Source organism: Epinephelus lanceolatus, chromosome 14 (genome assembly GCF_041903045.1).
Source record: "Epinephelus lanceolatus isolate andai-2023 chromosome 14, ASM4190304v1, whole genome shotgun sequence".
Classification (NCBI taxonomy): domain Eukaryota; kingdom Metazoa; phylum Chordata; class Actinopteri; order Perciformes; family Serranidae; genus Epinephelus; species Epinephelus lanceolatus.
The window spans coordinates 44,087,198-44,102,039 of record NC_135747.1 but is presented as its reverse complement, the minus strand read 5'-3'; the positions used below and the strand labels follow the sequence as shown (position 1 = coordinate 44,102,039).

At 44.1% G+C, this 14,842-nt stretch overlaps 1 protein-coding gene across 1 annotated transcript in view; it reads right to left on the bottom strand.

Annotated features, from left to right (window-relative positions):
* The window catches only part of slc49a4 (solute carrier family 49 member 4), a 100,568-nt gene that overhangs the window by 43,373 nt on the left and 42,353 nt on the right, over positions 1-14,842 (bottom strand). The window contains exon 5 of the mRNA XM_033618141.2: positions 12,777-12,885. Within this exon, the coding sequence (XP_033474032.2) occupies positions 12,777-12,885 (109 nt within the window). The remainder of the gene's footprint in view (positions 1-12,776; positions 12,886-14,842) is intronic.

Sequence of the window (14,842 nt, the reverse complement as noted above, 5' to 3'; positions counted from 1 at the left end):
CAGCCCCTTACATCCGATTGAATTTTCAATTGCATTGGCCATTTTCATTCTGAATTAGGTGTTTACAAGATCACTTTTAATAGGAATGAACTTTGATTCTGAATGAAAAGGGGGGGTTCAGAGGTGAGTGTGTGTATGGGGAGGGGGCACAGTCCATTTACAGTTCATATGGCTTGTGGGAAGAAGCTGTTTAGCATCCTGCTGGATCTGCAGCTGATGCTTCTGTACCTCTTCCCAGATGGCAGGAGGGAGAAGAGGTGGTGAGGTCGCTCTGCGGATGCAGCGCTGCTGGTAGATCTCCATCAGGAAGGGGAGGGGGCACCAATGATCCTGCTGGCTGTCCTCACTATCCTGTTCCGCTGTTTCTGTTCATAAGCCTTGCAGTTCCCGAACCAGGAAGTGAGGCTGTATGTGACGATGCTTTCAATGGTGCCCCTGTAGAAGGTGGTGAGATGAGCAGTGGGGAGACCTACTTTCCTGAGTCTCCAGAGGGGGTGGAGCCGCTGCTGTGCTCTTCTGATGACTGCTGTGATGTTGGTGGTCGAGGACAGGTCATCAGCCGGGTGGACCCCCAGGAACTTCACACCGCTGACCCTCTAAACAGCAGCCCCGTCAATGTGCGGAGGTGTATGATGTTGTTTGCTGGCCCTCCTGAAATCAATCACCATCTCCTTTGTTTTGTCCACATTGAGGGTGAGGTTGTGGGATCTGCACCACGCTGTCAGTTGATCCACCTCCATCCTGTATACAGACTCGCTGTTATCATGGACGAGACCCACCACTGTCGTGTCGTCAGCAAACTTTATGATGTGGTTATTGCTGAATCTGGCAGTGCAGTCGTTAGTCAGCAGGCTGAACAGCAGGGGGCTCAGAACAAAACAACTCTTTTTTCCCCACACTTATCCAGACCTGGAAATGACTAAAATCAAATTCCGTACTTTTAAATACTGCGTAGGAACTCTGCAAAATTAGAGCCTTTATCTGAGTGTTGACCATCTTGTTCCTACTGTCCACAAACACAGCGGACAGGATGCTGTCAAACATTACAGGACGGATGGACTGACTGAATAATTCACAATCTCAGGCACAGCACTGAAACAGGGATGGCACTGAAACCTCTGAGACGTGCCCGTGTAAAAGAAAACAGCCTGACTGTTGTTTCTATTTCTGTTTTTGGGCCGAGTGTTGAGCTCAATGTCTGCAGGGCTGGAGTCAGTGTGAGAGGCCTGGAAAGGCAGCACTCCTCTCTACTTACTGGGAAACACTAACTGGATGGAAGTGAACTCTTTCACTCGGGGCAGCAGCTCGCTCAGCAGCTCTAAAGGGGGGATATCCACCTGGCAGAGAACCACAGAGCATCAGAGCTGTTTCTCATCTGAACGACTTCATACTCAGCTACAAGCTGCCCGGGCTACGCTACACGCCAAGAGAACTAAATCATCCTCAGCAAGTCATTAGGCGAACGCTCTCAGCTGCTCTGCTTTATCTACAGATTCTTTACATCACATCAGAAACAGAATTAAACAACAAGGTTAAACTCCAACGGCCATGAAGAATTTACTTGACTTCCTGCCAGGAATGTGCACGCAGCTCTCACTCATGTAGACCAGGGGAAACTGGGAAAACTCATAAACCCTCCAGTGTTTTAGCTTAAAAAAAAAAAAAAAGCTGGTGCATTTTTCCACAGCCGAGACAAAATCCACATTCCTCTGAATCTTCAGTTTGACCATTGAGTCACTGTCTCTGACCTCTGCTTCAGGAGGGGACCTCAACTTCTCTGGTCGAGGAGAGGTGACTCCTTTTACCATGGCAACATGAAGCAAACAAGTGAGACCCAAAGGTGCTGGAATCTGTATCTTACCCTTGTCTTTTCCTCACCTTGTGTCGTTCTCATGTGTTTGCTTCACATTCAGAATCAAGAGCTCAGGCTGAAAGGCTGTTTTTAGGCACAACATTAAGCTCTAGCACCAAGCAGTGGTAGCTGCCGCTCACACTTTCCAACCATCTTAACAAAGGACACACCCAGTTTCATAAACATGCATTTTACAGACGCATCTGGTGTTGTAACATTAGTCTTTAAATAAAGTTTGTTGCCTCTAGTCCGTGTGCTGCAGTTTACTTTGGAAGTCTCTCCGGATACTCTGAGAGCATCTGACAGGCCTGCTGTTCCTCGTGAGGCGGCTGAAGCACACTACGCCTCTTCCTCCCTGCTCCTCTGCCTCTGATTGGCTCACCCTGACATCCTAACCCTAACCACAACATATCTCACTTCTCCTGCCTAAACCCTACCAACGAAGACAACGAGCACTTGCTCTTGTAGGAAACGCAAATTTGCATCCTCGACAGGTCCAGATATTTTGCATGCTACATATGTAGGGAGCGTTTACGATGCATCGGCTCGCGTCTGAACAGTTCACACATGGGACTTTAGCCCCAGTTGGCAAGCGCCAATCAAAAGCTGAGTGATATTTTGTCTGGAAGCTTCAAAAACTGTTGTCAAGCAGAAACTCAGTGCTAAAGTCGTGAGGAGTGAGCTTGGTATGAAGAAAACAGTTCAGTTACAGCATCACTCAGTACCCAGAAAATCACCACATCACCTCCTGCTGCTCTGTTTGCAAACCAGCTAATCCTCGCGTGCCTCATTTACTCACTCGATACAATACAAATTATTAAACACCTCAGGCGCATATTTAGTAAACTCCTAAAGTCTCAGCCTGACAGCTATGACCGGTGTTGGGTCAGTTTTTGGCATGTTTCCTGCACCATCATGGCGTCAACCAGGACATCTTTTAGGATCCTCAGCTGAGGAACGGACACAAGTTAGTTTTTCCCGTCCAGAGTCAGAAAGTAGGCAGTGATTTGTCTCGTCCAATGACAGCTGCTCCTGCTGCCCCACAGCTGCTCCGGTCAGTTCTCCATCAGTCTGCACGGCTGGCCCCAAAAAACAGGTGACAGAAGCATTTATATATTTTTAGGGAAGAACCCGGAAGAAACAGCTGAAAGAAAAATGCTGACAGAGATCAACAGAGGGAGGAGAGGAAATGAAGAGATGTGGAGATAGACGAAGGATAAATGACTGCATGAAGCAGAGGTCGAGGAAAGTTGTCTGAACTTTGTAAGACTGAAAACAGTGTCTGACATCTGCAGCACAGAGGTCATTATTGGATATGAGTATGAGAGCGTGCAGCACCAGACCTGCTGCTGGAAGAGAAGAGACGGACCAGAAAAGTTGGGACGGAAAGGAAAATGCAAAAACCTGAAACTAGGACAGACAGTAAGGGAAGGCCTGAGTTATCAGCTGAACATCGATGATATTCACCGTGTTGACTGCCGTCTGTTAATGGCAAGAAAAGATGAGATTCACAGACGACAGTGGCCGATGTTTCTCTGTTGTGTCACATCAGTTTTGCACAGGCTAAAAAGCAGAGTGCAAAACTAACAGCATCCTGTCATGATGCCTTCAGGATGGAAGGACGCAGCAAACCCACTATCAACGTGTCGGGGGATGCACCCTATCTTTTCTCTGATAAGCTAAATTGCTAACAAAGTTAACATCAGCAGGAGGAGAGCTACTTAGCTGTTAGCAGCTGGTGGCCGGAGCTAACAGCTAACAGCTAACAGAGGTTGCATTGAGTTACATTTTGATGAGTTCAAGCTCTATTCAGTAAAAATCAGTATTGTGTGCAGATAATTTTAAACGTTCTCATGGTGTGTTCAATATAATCTTGTAAAATGTAGTTTTTGGAGAAGAAGAAACTTGAAATAAATCCAGCCGTTTGAAGGAGAAAATATTTGATGTTTTCACAGCGATATCAAACAGATATTAGAGAGGGAATTATTATAACAGATTATATGAAGTAAAAAGGCTTTGGAAGTAAGTTACTACTTTTTTTAAAGATATTTTTCTTGTAAAAGGAGGTTATATTAAAGGACCCGTGTGTCGGATTGAGGGGGGATATATTGTCAGAAAATGAATATATTATATTCATTTTCTTTAGTGTATAATCACCTTTAGCAGCCTCTCTGCAACGAGCAGCGTCAGAAGAACACTCATTTTCTCTAATGTGATTTACTGGTTTAAATCACCAGGTCTGTTTGTGTTAGAGGAGGAAACCTCTGCAGATAATTCGATTCCCGGTAAAAACCTCCTGAACATCTGGACCAAAAATAAGATGTGCATACACTAATAGTTATCAGAGAAAATAGGTCAGCAAACATTTGCAGGTGCTGGACAGGTGGGCTGGCTGTGGAGAGCTGCACAGTGTTCAGGGAAACACTGATGTGTAACATGAAACTACTTTATTAAGTGTTTGTTTTGGAGACGAAGAGACCTGTGGATAATTCAGCTCCTGGTAAAAAACCTTTAGTTTCAGCTGGTTACAATCTGCATCACCACTAGATGCCACCAAATCCCCCTGAATGTTAAACACTGTTCCTTTAAAGGTTGTTCGATACGTTTTTATCAGGGGTGGAGGAAAAATTGATGCAGCATAGTGTCATGATATTTTTGTGAGGCAATATCGCATCATCACACAGTGCCAGGAAGGGGTGATGAATATGGGGCGGCTGGTGGCTTAGTGTGAAGAGCAGGCGTCTCATATATGAAGGCAGTGTCCTTGCTGCAGCAGCTGCAGGCTCAACTCCAGACTCAGACCTTCCTCTCTAATAAAGCCAAAATAATCTTAAAACATAGGTTAAAAACAACAACAAAACATCAGAATGGGCTATCGACCAAACTGTTATTTATTCACTGGCGTTGGGCACCATCTCTACAGACAGTTCAGATGAACCATGGCGGCTGGGAGTTGGTGCGCATGTGGGATGCATTACATCAGATCCCGATGTGGTCTGTGAGCACAAATGAAGGGAGTGCGACAGGATGTGAGCCGTGCACTTAGGCGAAAAATGAGCATACTTGCATCCTGCCCATTTGGAGCAGGGTCTGGTGTGCACAGATACCGCTAACGAGGAGGTACACTTTGTATCCTAACACACTGATGCAGGCTGCGCACACACACACACACACACACACACACAGAGCGACACTGGCACAGGGACAATGCAGCAATTACCAGCAAAAGAAACGAGGTGTGCACGTGTGTTTGTGAGCACACCTGCATGTCACCACCCATTCTCACCCAAATGAGCAAATTATTAAAAAGCATGAGGACATTAATGGAAAGTGTGTAATTGCTCTTTTGCTGTCGATGTGTTGTACACTGGCCTGAGGCTTTTACTGCATACTTTAAATTACCAGAGAAACATTTCTCATGGATGGGAGAAAGATAATAAGCAGAGCATGAGAAGAGAGCGAAAAAAACTCCAATGAAAATACACGGGAGTTTAGAGATGGAAAGAGGGAACAGGTCTATATATACATCACATCTTGTGGTTGTATGAAATGCTCATTTCTGTCCCTGAACAGCATCTTTCTGTGCTGTTTTTGGATCTGGCTGAATCAACAAAGCTTACAGCAGATAGGAAAACAGGATGAGCTAAAGCTGCGATTTGGGTCTGTGGGTTCATAGCGAGCTTAAACAAAAAGAAGACGCCGTATTTGCTCTTCCTCTGTTCAACTCCACGTTAAGAACAAACATCTCCACGCCTGAAGAACAGTCTTCTGCTGCACACTCGCACTCCTCCACCTCACCATGTTTAGATGCACGTCTACCTTGTTTCACTTCTTTTTTTAAGCTCAAAGTTTTTCACCCAGGAGAAATCCTGTAACACAGCTCACCTCATTGCAACACACTTTTATTCTTAACACACTTTTTATCTTCTTAACTAGCGTGGATAAAAGAAATCAGGAAGAGAGGGAAAGGAATCTTTTGAGAACAAATGAAATCTACGAACAATTTGGTATGCGCTCTGCTGCCTCTTCACTGAGGTTTAAAGATAGAGGTGTGACGAGGAGCGTCTCATCCGCCGCACTCCTGCGTGTGATCTCCTCTCCGCCAGCACCTGTCTGATGATAACCTTGAAAAGATCCTGCCTTTGTCTTTTGACACACTGCTGTGTCGAGACCTGGAAGATGCAAACTAGACAGAGCTTTTCCTCTGAACCTGCTCCGCACTCGCAGCCCCACTCAACTCCTCTTCCTCTCTGGTCTGTCTCAGGATGAAGACGGCGAGCAGGGATACAAACGATGGATTGCAGCTGATTGTGCTCTTCACAAATGATGACAATGACAGAAGTTCTGAGGACTTTTAAAGTTGAGATGAAATAAGAAATGTCTTTTTAACCCTTTTCAGACCACACCTCACACACCTGAGCAAACTGTGTACATGTGTAACAATATCTACATATAAAGTAAGAATCTCTGTCCCTCTGTTTGCCCTTCATTTAGCTGTTGGTGGGTATATTGCTTGGAGGAGGAGGAGGTGCAGAAGTTGGTGCACTTTAAACACCCAACACGTTCAATATTAATTAACTTTGAATAAACAAGCGAACGGCACTCTGTGCAGTGACGGGGGCGGGGCCAGCCTGTCTTGCTGAGTGTATCTCACCAGTGTTACTGACCATGAGTAGCCACAACCTGAGTGTGTTCTTCTTTCCATACTAACTTTTAACACTAGTAACATTACCGCCAACAAAACACCTCACATGATTTCAATGTTGGGCTGGGCGACATGATAAAATAATATCAGGAGATTCCAGGGTATTTTTGCAATCACAATATTCTTGACAATATGACAAATTAGAACAAAATCAGTGATGTAGTTCAACAGTTTGCTTCAAATCTTCAGTAAAAACTAAAGAAAAATGTTGATGTCACTTTAGTTTGTGAACAACAACAGTAGCTCAAATTTAGATTCTGTTACAATATTAATATCACAACTACGTCACATTTAAAGACTGTCCCCTGGGATCTATATATACAGTCAGGTCCATAATTATTTGGACAATGATACAGTTGTCGTCATTTTGGCTCTGTACACCACCACAATGGGTTTTAAATGAAACAATGAATACCTGCTTAAAGTGCAGACTCTCAGCTTTCATTTAAGGCTTTTTTCAAAAATGTAGTATGAACCGTGTAGGAATGACAACCATTTCTTCACACAGTCCCCCGACTTTAAGGGCTCATAAGTATTTGGACAAACTAACATAATCATCAATTAAACAGTCAGTTTTAATACTTGGTTGCAAATCCTTTACAGTCAATGACTGCCTGAAGTGTTGGACACATAGGCATCATCAGATGCTGGGTTTCTTCCCTGGTGATGCTCTGCCAGCCCTTTACTGCAGCCGTCTGCACTTCCTGCTTGTGTTTTGGGTGTTTTGCCCTCAGTTTTGGCTTCAGCAAGAGAAACGCATGCTCAATTGGATTCAGGTCAGATGATATGACTTGGCCATTGCAGAACATTCCACTTCTTTGCCTTAAAAATGTCTTTGGTTGCTTTTGCAATATGCTTCAGGTCAATGTCCATCTGCACTGTGAAGCATCGTCCAATGAGTTTTGAAACATTTAGTTGAATCTGAGCAGATAATGTAGCCCCAAACACTTCAGCTTTCATCCTGCTGCTCTTGTCAGCAAGACAAGACTTCACTAGAATAAATACAGAGGGTTTATCACAAGATGCAAACCATTGGTTAGCCTTAAAAATGGAAGGCCAGATTAGAGTTTGTCAAAAACCATCTAAAAAGCCTGTACAGTTGTGGAACAGCATACTATGGACAGATAAAACAAAGATCAACTACCAGAATGATGGGAAGACAAGAGAAGGAAGAAGGGAAGGAACTGCTCATGATCCAAAGCACACCACCTCATCAGTGAAGCATGGTGGAGGTACTGTTATGTCATGGCCATGTATGGCTGCCAGTGGAACTGGTTCTCTTGTATTTATTGATGATGTGACTGCTGACAAGAGCAGCAGGATGAAAGCTGAAGTGTTTGGGGCACCATTATCTGCTCAGATTCAACCAAATGCTTCAAAACTCATTGGACGATGCTTCACAGTGCAGTTGGACAATGACCTGAAGCATACTGCAAAAGCAACCAAAGACATTTTTAAGGCAAAGAAGTGGAATGTTGTGCAATGGCCAAGTCTGATGATGCCTATGTGTCCAACACTTCAGGCAGTCATTGACTGCAAAGGATTTGCAACCAAGTATTAAAACTGACTGTTTAACTGATGATTATGTTAGTTTGTCCAAATACTTATGAGCCCTTAAAGTCGGGGGACTGTGTGAAGAAATGGTTGTCATTCCTACACGGTTCATACTACATTTTTGAAAAAAGCTTTAAATGAAAGCTGAGAGTCTGCACTTTAAGCAGGTATTCATTGTTTCATTTAAAACCCATTGTGGTGGTGTACAGAGCCAAAATGACGACAACTGTATCATTGTCCAAATAATTATGGACCTGACTGTATGTACAGTACAGGCCAAAAGTTTGGACACACCTTCTCATTCAATGTGTTTTCTTTATTTTCATGACTATTTACATTGTAGATTCTCACTGAAGGCATCAAAACTATGAATGAACACATGTGGAGTTATGTACTTAACAAAAAAAGGTGAAATAACTGAAAACATGTTTTATATTCTAGTTTCTTCAAAATAGCCACCCTTTGCTCTGATTACTGCTTTGCACACTCTTGGCATTCTCTCCATGAGCTTCAAGAGGTAGTCACCTGAAATGGTTTCCACTTCACAGGTGTGCCTTATCAGGGTTAATTAGTGGAATTTCTTGCTTTATCAATGGGGTTGGGACCATCAGTTGTGTTGTGCAGAAGTCAGGTTAATACACAGCCGACAGCCCTATTGGACAACTGTTAAAATTCATATTATGGCAAGAACCAATCAGCTAACTAAAGAAAAACCAGTGGCCATCATTACTTTAAGAAATGAAGGTCAGTCAGTCCGGAAAATTGCAAAAACTTTAAATGTGTCCCCAAGTGGAGTCGCAAAAACCATCAAGCGCTACAACCAAACTGGCACACATGAGGACCGACCCAGGAAAGGAAGACCAAGAGTCACCTCTGCTTCTGAGGATAAGTTCATCCGAGTCACCAGCCTCAGAAATGGCAAGTTAACAGCAGCTCAGATCAGAGACCAGATGAATGCCACACAGAGTTCTAGCAGCAGACCCATCTCTAGAACAACTGTTAAGAGGAGACTGCGCCAATCAGGCCTTCATGGTCAAATAGCTGCTAGGAAACCACTGCTAAGGAGAGGCAACAAGCAGAAGAGATTTGTTTGGGCCAAGAAACACAAGGAATGGACATTAGACCAGTGGAAATCTGTGCTTTGGTCTGATGAGTCCAAATTTGAGATCTTTGGTTCCAACCGCCGTGTCTTTGTGAGACGCAGAAAAGGTGAACGGATGGATTCCACATGCCTGGTTCCCACTGTGAAGCATGGAGGAGGAGGTGTGATGGTGTGGGGGTGTTTTGCTGGTGACACTGTTGGGGATTTATTCAAAATTGAAGGCACACTGAACCAGCATGGCTACCACAGCATCCTGCAGCGACATGCCATCCCATCCGGTTTGCGTTTAGTTGGACGATCATTTATTTTTCAACAGGACAATGACCCCAAACACACCTCCAGGCTGTGTAAGGGCTATTTGACCAAGAAGGAGAGTGATGGAGTGCTGCGGCAGATGACCTGGCCTCCACAGTCACCGGACCTGAACCCAATCCAGATGGTCTGGGGTGAGCTGGACCGCAGAGTGAAGGCAAAGGGGCCAACAAGTGCTAAACACCTCTGGGAACTCCTTCAAGACTGTTGGAAAACCATTTCAGGTGACTACCTCTTGAAGCTCATGGAGAGAATGCCAAGAGTGCGCAAAGCAGTAATCAGAGCAAAGGGTGGCTATTTTGAAGAAACTAGAATATAAAACATGTTTTCAGTTATTTCACCTTTTTTTGTTAAGTACATAACTCCACATGTGTTCATTCATAGTTTTGATGCCTTCAGTGAGAATCTACAATGTAAATAGTCATGAAAATAAAGAAAACGCATTGAATGAGAAGGTGTGTCCAAACTTTTGGCCTGTACTGTATAACTCATCTCTGATCATCAGGCTGTAACCTGTGACAGGCTGTGAGGAGACAGAATCACTGTGCTGCTGCCAGAGGAGCTGCCGACTGAGTTCCCTCTGAGCCTACGCCACACTTTATTACACACTACTGAAGCTCCTCCTCTTTTTGGAACCACCGCACAGTCCATCATCATGTCACTGTCAGACATGCTTGTTGTTTCCATGAGTAACAGTACAACGTCAATATGTTAACAAGTCCAAATGGCATGAGTATCACAATATGAATTTTTCACACCATATTAAAAATTACACCGATATTTTCGTGAACAGTATGATTTGGCACATCTGTAGCGGGCAGCAGCCCTGAGGACTGATCCTCAGTCAGCGGCTGCAGTGACTCGAATCCAGTCAATGCAAACCCCAACTCTGGAGGACGAGACAGTCCTGCCCCTCCACCGGATCAGCACACTCTTAGTGTGTCTCAAATCACATACTTCCGTCAGTACATTTCCATGTAGTATACTACGTGCACTGTGTACTTGTTGGCGTAGTGTGCAAATTTCGACAGCGTAGTGTTGTCTCAAACCAAACACGGCCGTTGTGCACTCACCGGAAATGAGGACCACAAATTAGCTAGTTAGCAAACTAGCATTAGCATTCGCGTTATCGTTCGTGGTACCAAATCATTACAGACTGCTAAATGATCCCAATAAACACACTGCTGGCTTATACCCGACAACAGTATAGTGGTGCTTAGTAAAAAAAACATGTATTTTTACAATGCAGCGACGTTCACGGTTGCACAGTCCTCGGCCGCCATTTCCTGTTTGAAAAGTGGTCCCTCCCCTTCCGCTACATAGCCAAGATGGTGACCATTGAGGGCGAGAAGTGTCCATAGTTCCACACTCAACTTTTGACCGTTTTAAAATATTAAGAATAAGTACAGAAGAACGCGATTTGAGACACAGCATCTCTGTTTCTGACCGCCCCCACCTCACGCCTCAGCCCCATGGGTGCTTCCAGCTGCACTGCCCTCACGCTCTGGAACTACCTAACCCCGACACATCCGACAGTCTGACAACGTGACATCCTTCAAATCCCATCTGAAAAACCCACCTGTTCAAAGTGGCTTATTCACATTCACGCTAACACTGACTCTGCCCTCCCTCCCCCCTTTAAACAGCACTAGTGGTTTTATCCCAGCAACAATATGCTTGCCAATTCAGTCTCTTGTTACACAAGTCATTTAGCGCTCTGTAAGACGACCTTGAGTGTTCTGAAAGGCGCCTTTAAATAAAATGTATTATCATAATTAGATGGGCTTCGTCTCTCTCTATCCTGTTGCACCATCGGGACCTCACTGTCTTGACAAGGCCACTCCTCAACCATCATAATAAAACATCCCCAACGTTATACACCACCTGCTCGTCTTGTTTCACTCTCAATACTGAATCCAGGTCATCTCAAACTGCAGTTTCATCTGGACTTTAACGAGTGGAAACCAGGTAAAGAAAGAATGATATTTCTTTATTTTCAGGTTTCTTGAGATCTCACTGAAGCAGCGTCTGTATGGTGAAGGACAGACAGTGTTTCTGAACTCAAGTGTATTCACAGGAGGGTAAAAGCGAGTTAATAAACCGCTGCAGTAAAGTTCATCTGTCTGAAGGCCTGTCTGCACTGAAATAGACTTCTCATGTTAGTTCAGGAGCTGTGGGGTTAATTATCCTTCAACATCTCCAATTTTTCAGAGCTGCTTTAAAATGCAATGTGTGCTTTCTGCGCATTGATGTTAAAAAGCATCACCTGGACAATAACAGGCATCACTCTCTGGAGGAATTACAAGTTTCTGAGAGGTTTTTCAAGATGAAGAGAACGTTATCAGCTATTCATCCTGCTGTGGGTGCTGCTGTGAAACACGCTCAAAATGAGGAAATAACAAATGGTTAATCTACTTGAGCTTGTTTTAACTGCAGAAATACAAGAGAAGTCTTTTTCTCTCATACTTGGTTACAACTCATCCACCTGAAGCTCAGGTCACATCAAAGATTGGCGACAAGACGAAACAGTTTTAGATCATTTTAGAGAAAAATAAGTAAATAAAATAAGTCTGAAAAGCTGCAAATCAGAACGGAAGCACAGAGAGTCGTTGACTAGAGATGATACGCCGTCTCACGGCGGTCACTTCCTGTCGACGTTACAGATCAGAAGCACAGAGAGTCGTTGACTAGAGACGATACGCCGTCTCACGGCGGTCACTTCCTGTCGACGTTACAGATCAGAAGCACAGAGAGTCGTTGACTAGAGATGATATGCCGTCTCATGGTGGTCACTTCCTGTCAACCAGCAGCTTTTTACTACATTACAGAGTGGAGCGTTGACAGTAGGTGTCTGTTTCAACTCGTCTCGTCACCAAACTTTAGTCTGAACTGACCAAGATGTAACTGAGAGCATAAAGTTGGATTCATGATGGAGAAACTCTGGATGAGTGGATGAGGGGGAGGAAGTACAGATCTTTCAGTAAAAGTGGTAATAAGTTTGTGTGGTTGTCTGTTGACGAGCTGTAGTGTGATGTGTCTGTTGTTCGTAATCGTCCTCTACTGAAACATCTTTTAGGCAAAATGTGCACAAACCCTCCCCACAGTAATTATATTCAGCGTTGTTAATGACCTTGGTTTACTCACATGCTTCATTATTAAAATCTAATAAACTGACAAGATTGAAATTGATATGTTATTCTGGTTGTGTGTGTGTGTGTGTGTGTGTGTGTGGGTGGGTGTGTGCTGCCTACCTGGCTGACTTTGGCTGGTGTGAGGACCATGTCAAGGACTCCAAACCAGCCAGCGATCACTCCTGTGGGGACGGCGTAGGCCAGCGCAATCATCAAGAACCGCAGGTTACTAAAGAGGACACACACACACACACACACACACACACACACACACATTACACAACGCTGACATTCATGACTGCATTAACACAGAAACAAAAGTCTAACAAGCTAATTGTTTGTGTGCAGATTCTCCCCAAAATATGAATATGAATGAGTTCTGTGAGAAACCTGATGCATAACATGTCCTGATATCCTGAATAATGTGCTGGATGTAACGTTCTGTGAGGAGACGCCTGTGTGTTGTTTTGTTTCCCTGTGGTTCATTTATTAACTCCGCTCACACACGTTCCTCAAAAACACACTGTCAGGATCATTTCTTAGAAAGGAAGTGATGTCGCTGTCCTCCGGGTGAAAAGATCTTTACTCCTCAAACAGCCCGATCAGTTTTCATGGGGACCAGTAAGAAGTTCAGAATACATCGGTCTTTACCTGACACAGTTCCTTCTGTTTAACATGCAGCAGTTTGTTCACATTAAAGCTAAACAGGCAGATCTCTGTGGGTTTAATGAGGCGTCTACAACATCCTGTTTTCCCTCCTTCAGATCATTTGAACTTAGAGTATTTTCACCTCTGCCGTCTCATCATGACAAAGGGGCAAATGTTCTGATATTAATAGATAATATCGATTTCAGGGAAAATTCCAGTACGGCTGTGTTTTGACTGAAAGCAGAAACACTGCAGGAACCAAATGAATCACAAGACACTGCTGATGATGGATTTAAATCCATGGCTCTATGTTTCTGTTTCAAGTAGATCATGAAAAACATTACTTATCGCACAAAATTGTTAATATTAAATACATTACAAGAACAGCTCCTTGCCCGCCAACAACCACCGACTTTCACCCCGGAGACCAGGGTTCACTCCCTGTAAGACTGTAACGCCAAACCCTGTTCTTTTTTCATTAACCCAACCACGTGTGTGTGTGTTGGCTAAACGTAACCACGTGTGTGTGTTGGCTAAACGTAACCACGTGTGTGTGTTGGCTAAACGTAACCACATGTGTGTGTGTTGGCTAAACGTAACCACGTGTGTGTGTTGGCTAAACGTAACCACGTGTGTGTGTTGGCTAAATGTAACCACGTGTGTGTGTTGGCTAAATGTAACCACATGTGTGTTGGCTAAATGTAACCACGTGTGTGTGTTGGCTAAACGTAACCACGTGTGTGTGTTGGCTAAACGTAACCATGTGTGTGTGTTGGCTAAACGTAACCACGTGTGTGTGTTGGCTAAATGTAACCACATGTGTGTGTGTTGACTAAACGTAACCACGTGTGTGTGTTGGCTAAACGTAACCACGTGTGTGTTGGCTAAACGTAACCACATGTGTGTGTTGGCTAAATGTAACCACGTGTGTGTGTTGGCTAAACGTAACCACATGTGTGTGTTGGCCAAATGTAACCACGTGTGTGTGTTGGCTAAACATAACCACGTGTGTGTGTGTGTTGACTAAACGTAACCACGTGTGTGTGTTGGCTAAATGTAACCATGTGTGTGTGTTGGCTAAACGTAACCACGTGTGTGTGTTGGCTAAATGTAACCACATGTGTGTGTGTTGACTAAACGTAACCACGTGTGTGTGTTGGCTAAACGTAACCACGTGTGTGTGTTGGCTAAACGTAACCACATGTGAGTGTGTTGGCTAAACGTAACCACATGTGTGTGTTGGCTAAATGTAACCACGTGTGTGTGTTGACTAAATGTAACCACATGTGTGTGTGTGTTGACTAAATGTAACCACATGTGTGTGTGTTGGATAAACGTAACCACGTGTGTGTGTTGGCTAAACGTAACCACATGTGTGTGTGTTGGCTAAACGTAACCACGTGTGTGTGTTGGCTAAATGTAACCACATGTGTGTGTGTTGGCTAAACATAACCACGTGTGTGTGTTGGCTAAACGTAACCACATGTGTGTGTTGGCCAAATGTAACCACGTGTGTGTGTTGGCTAAACGTAACCACA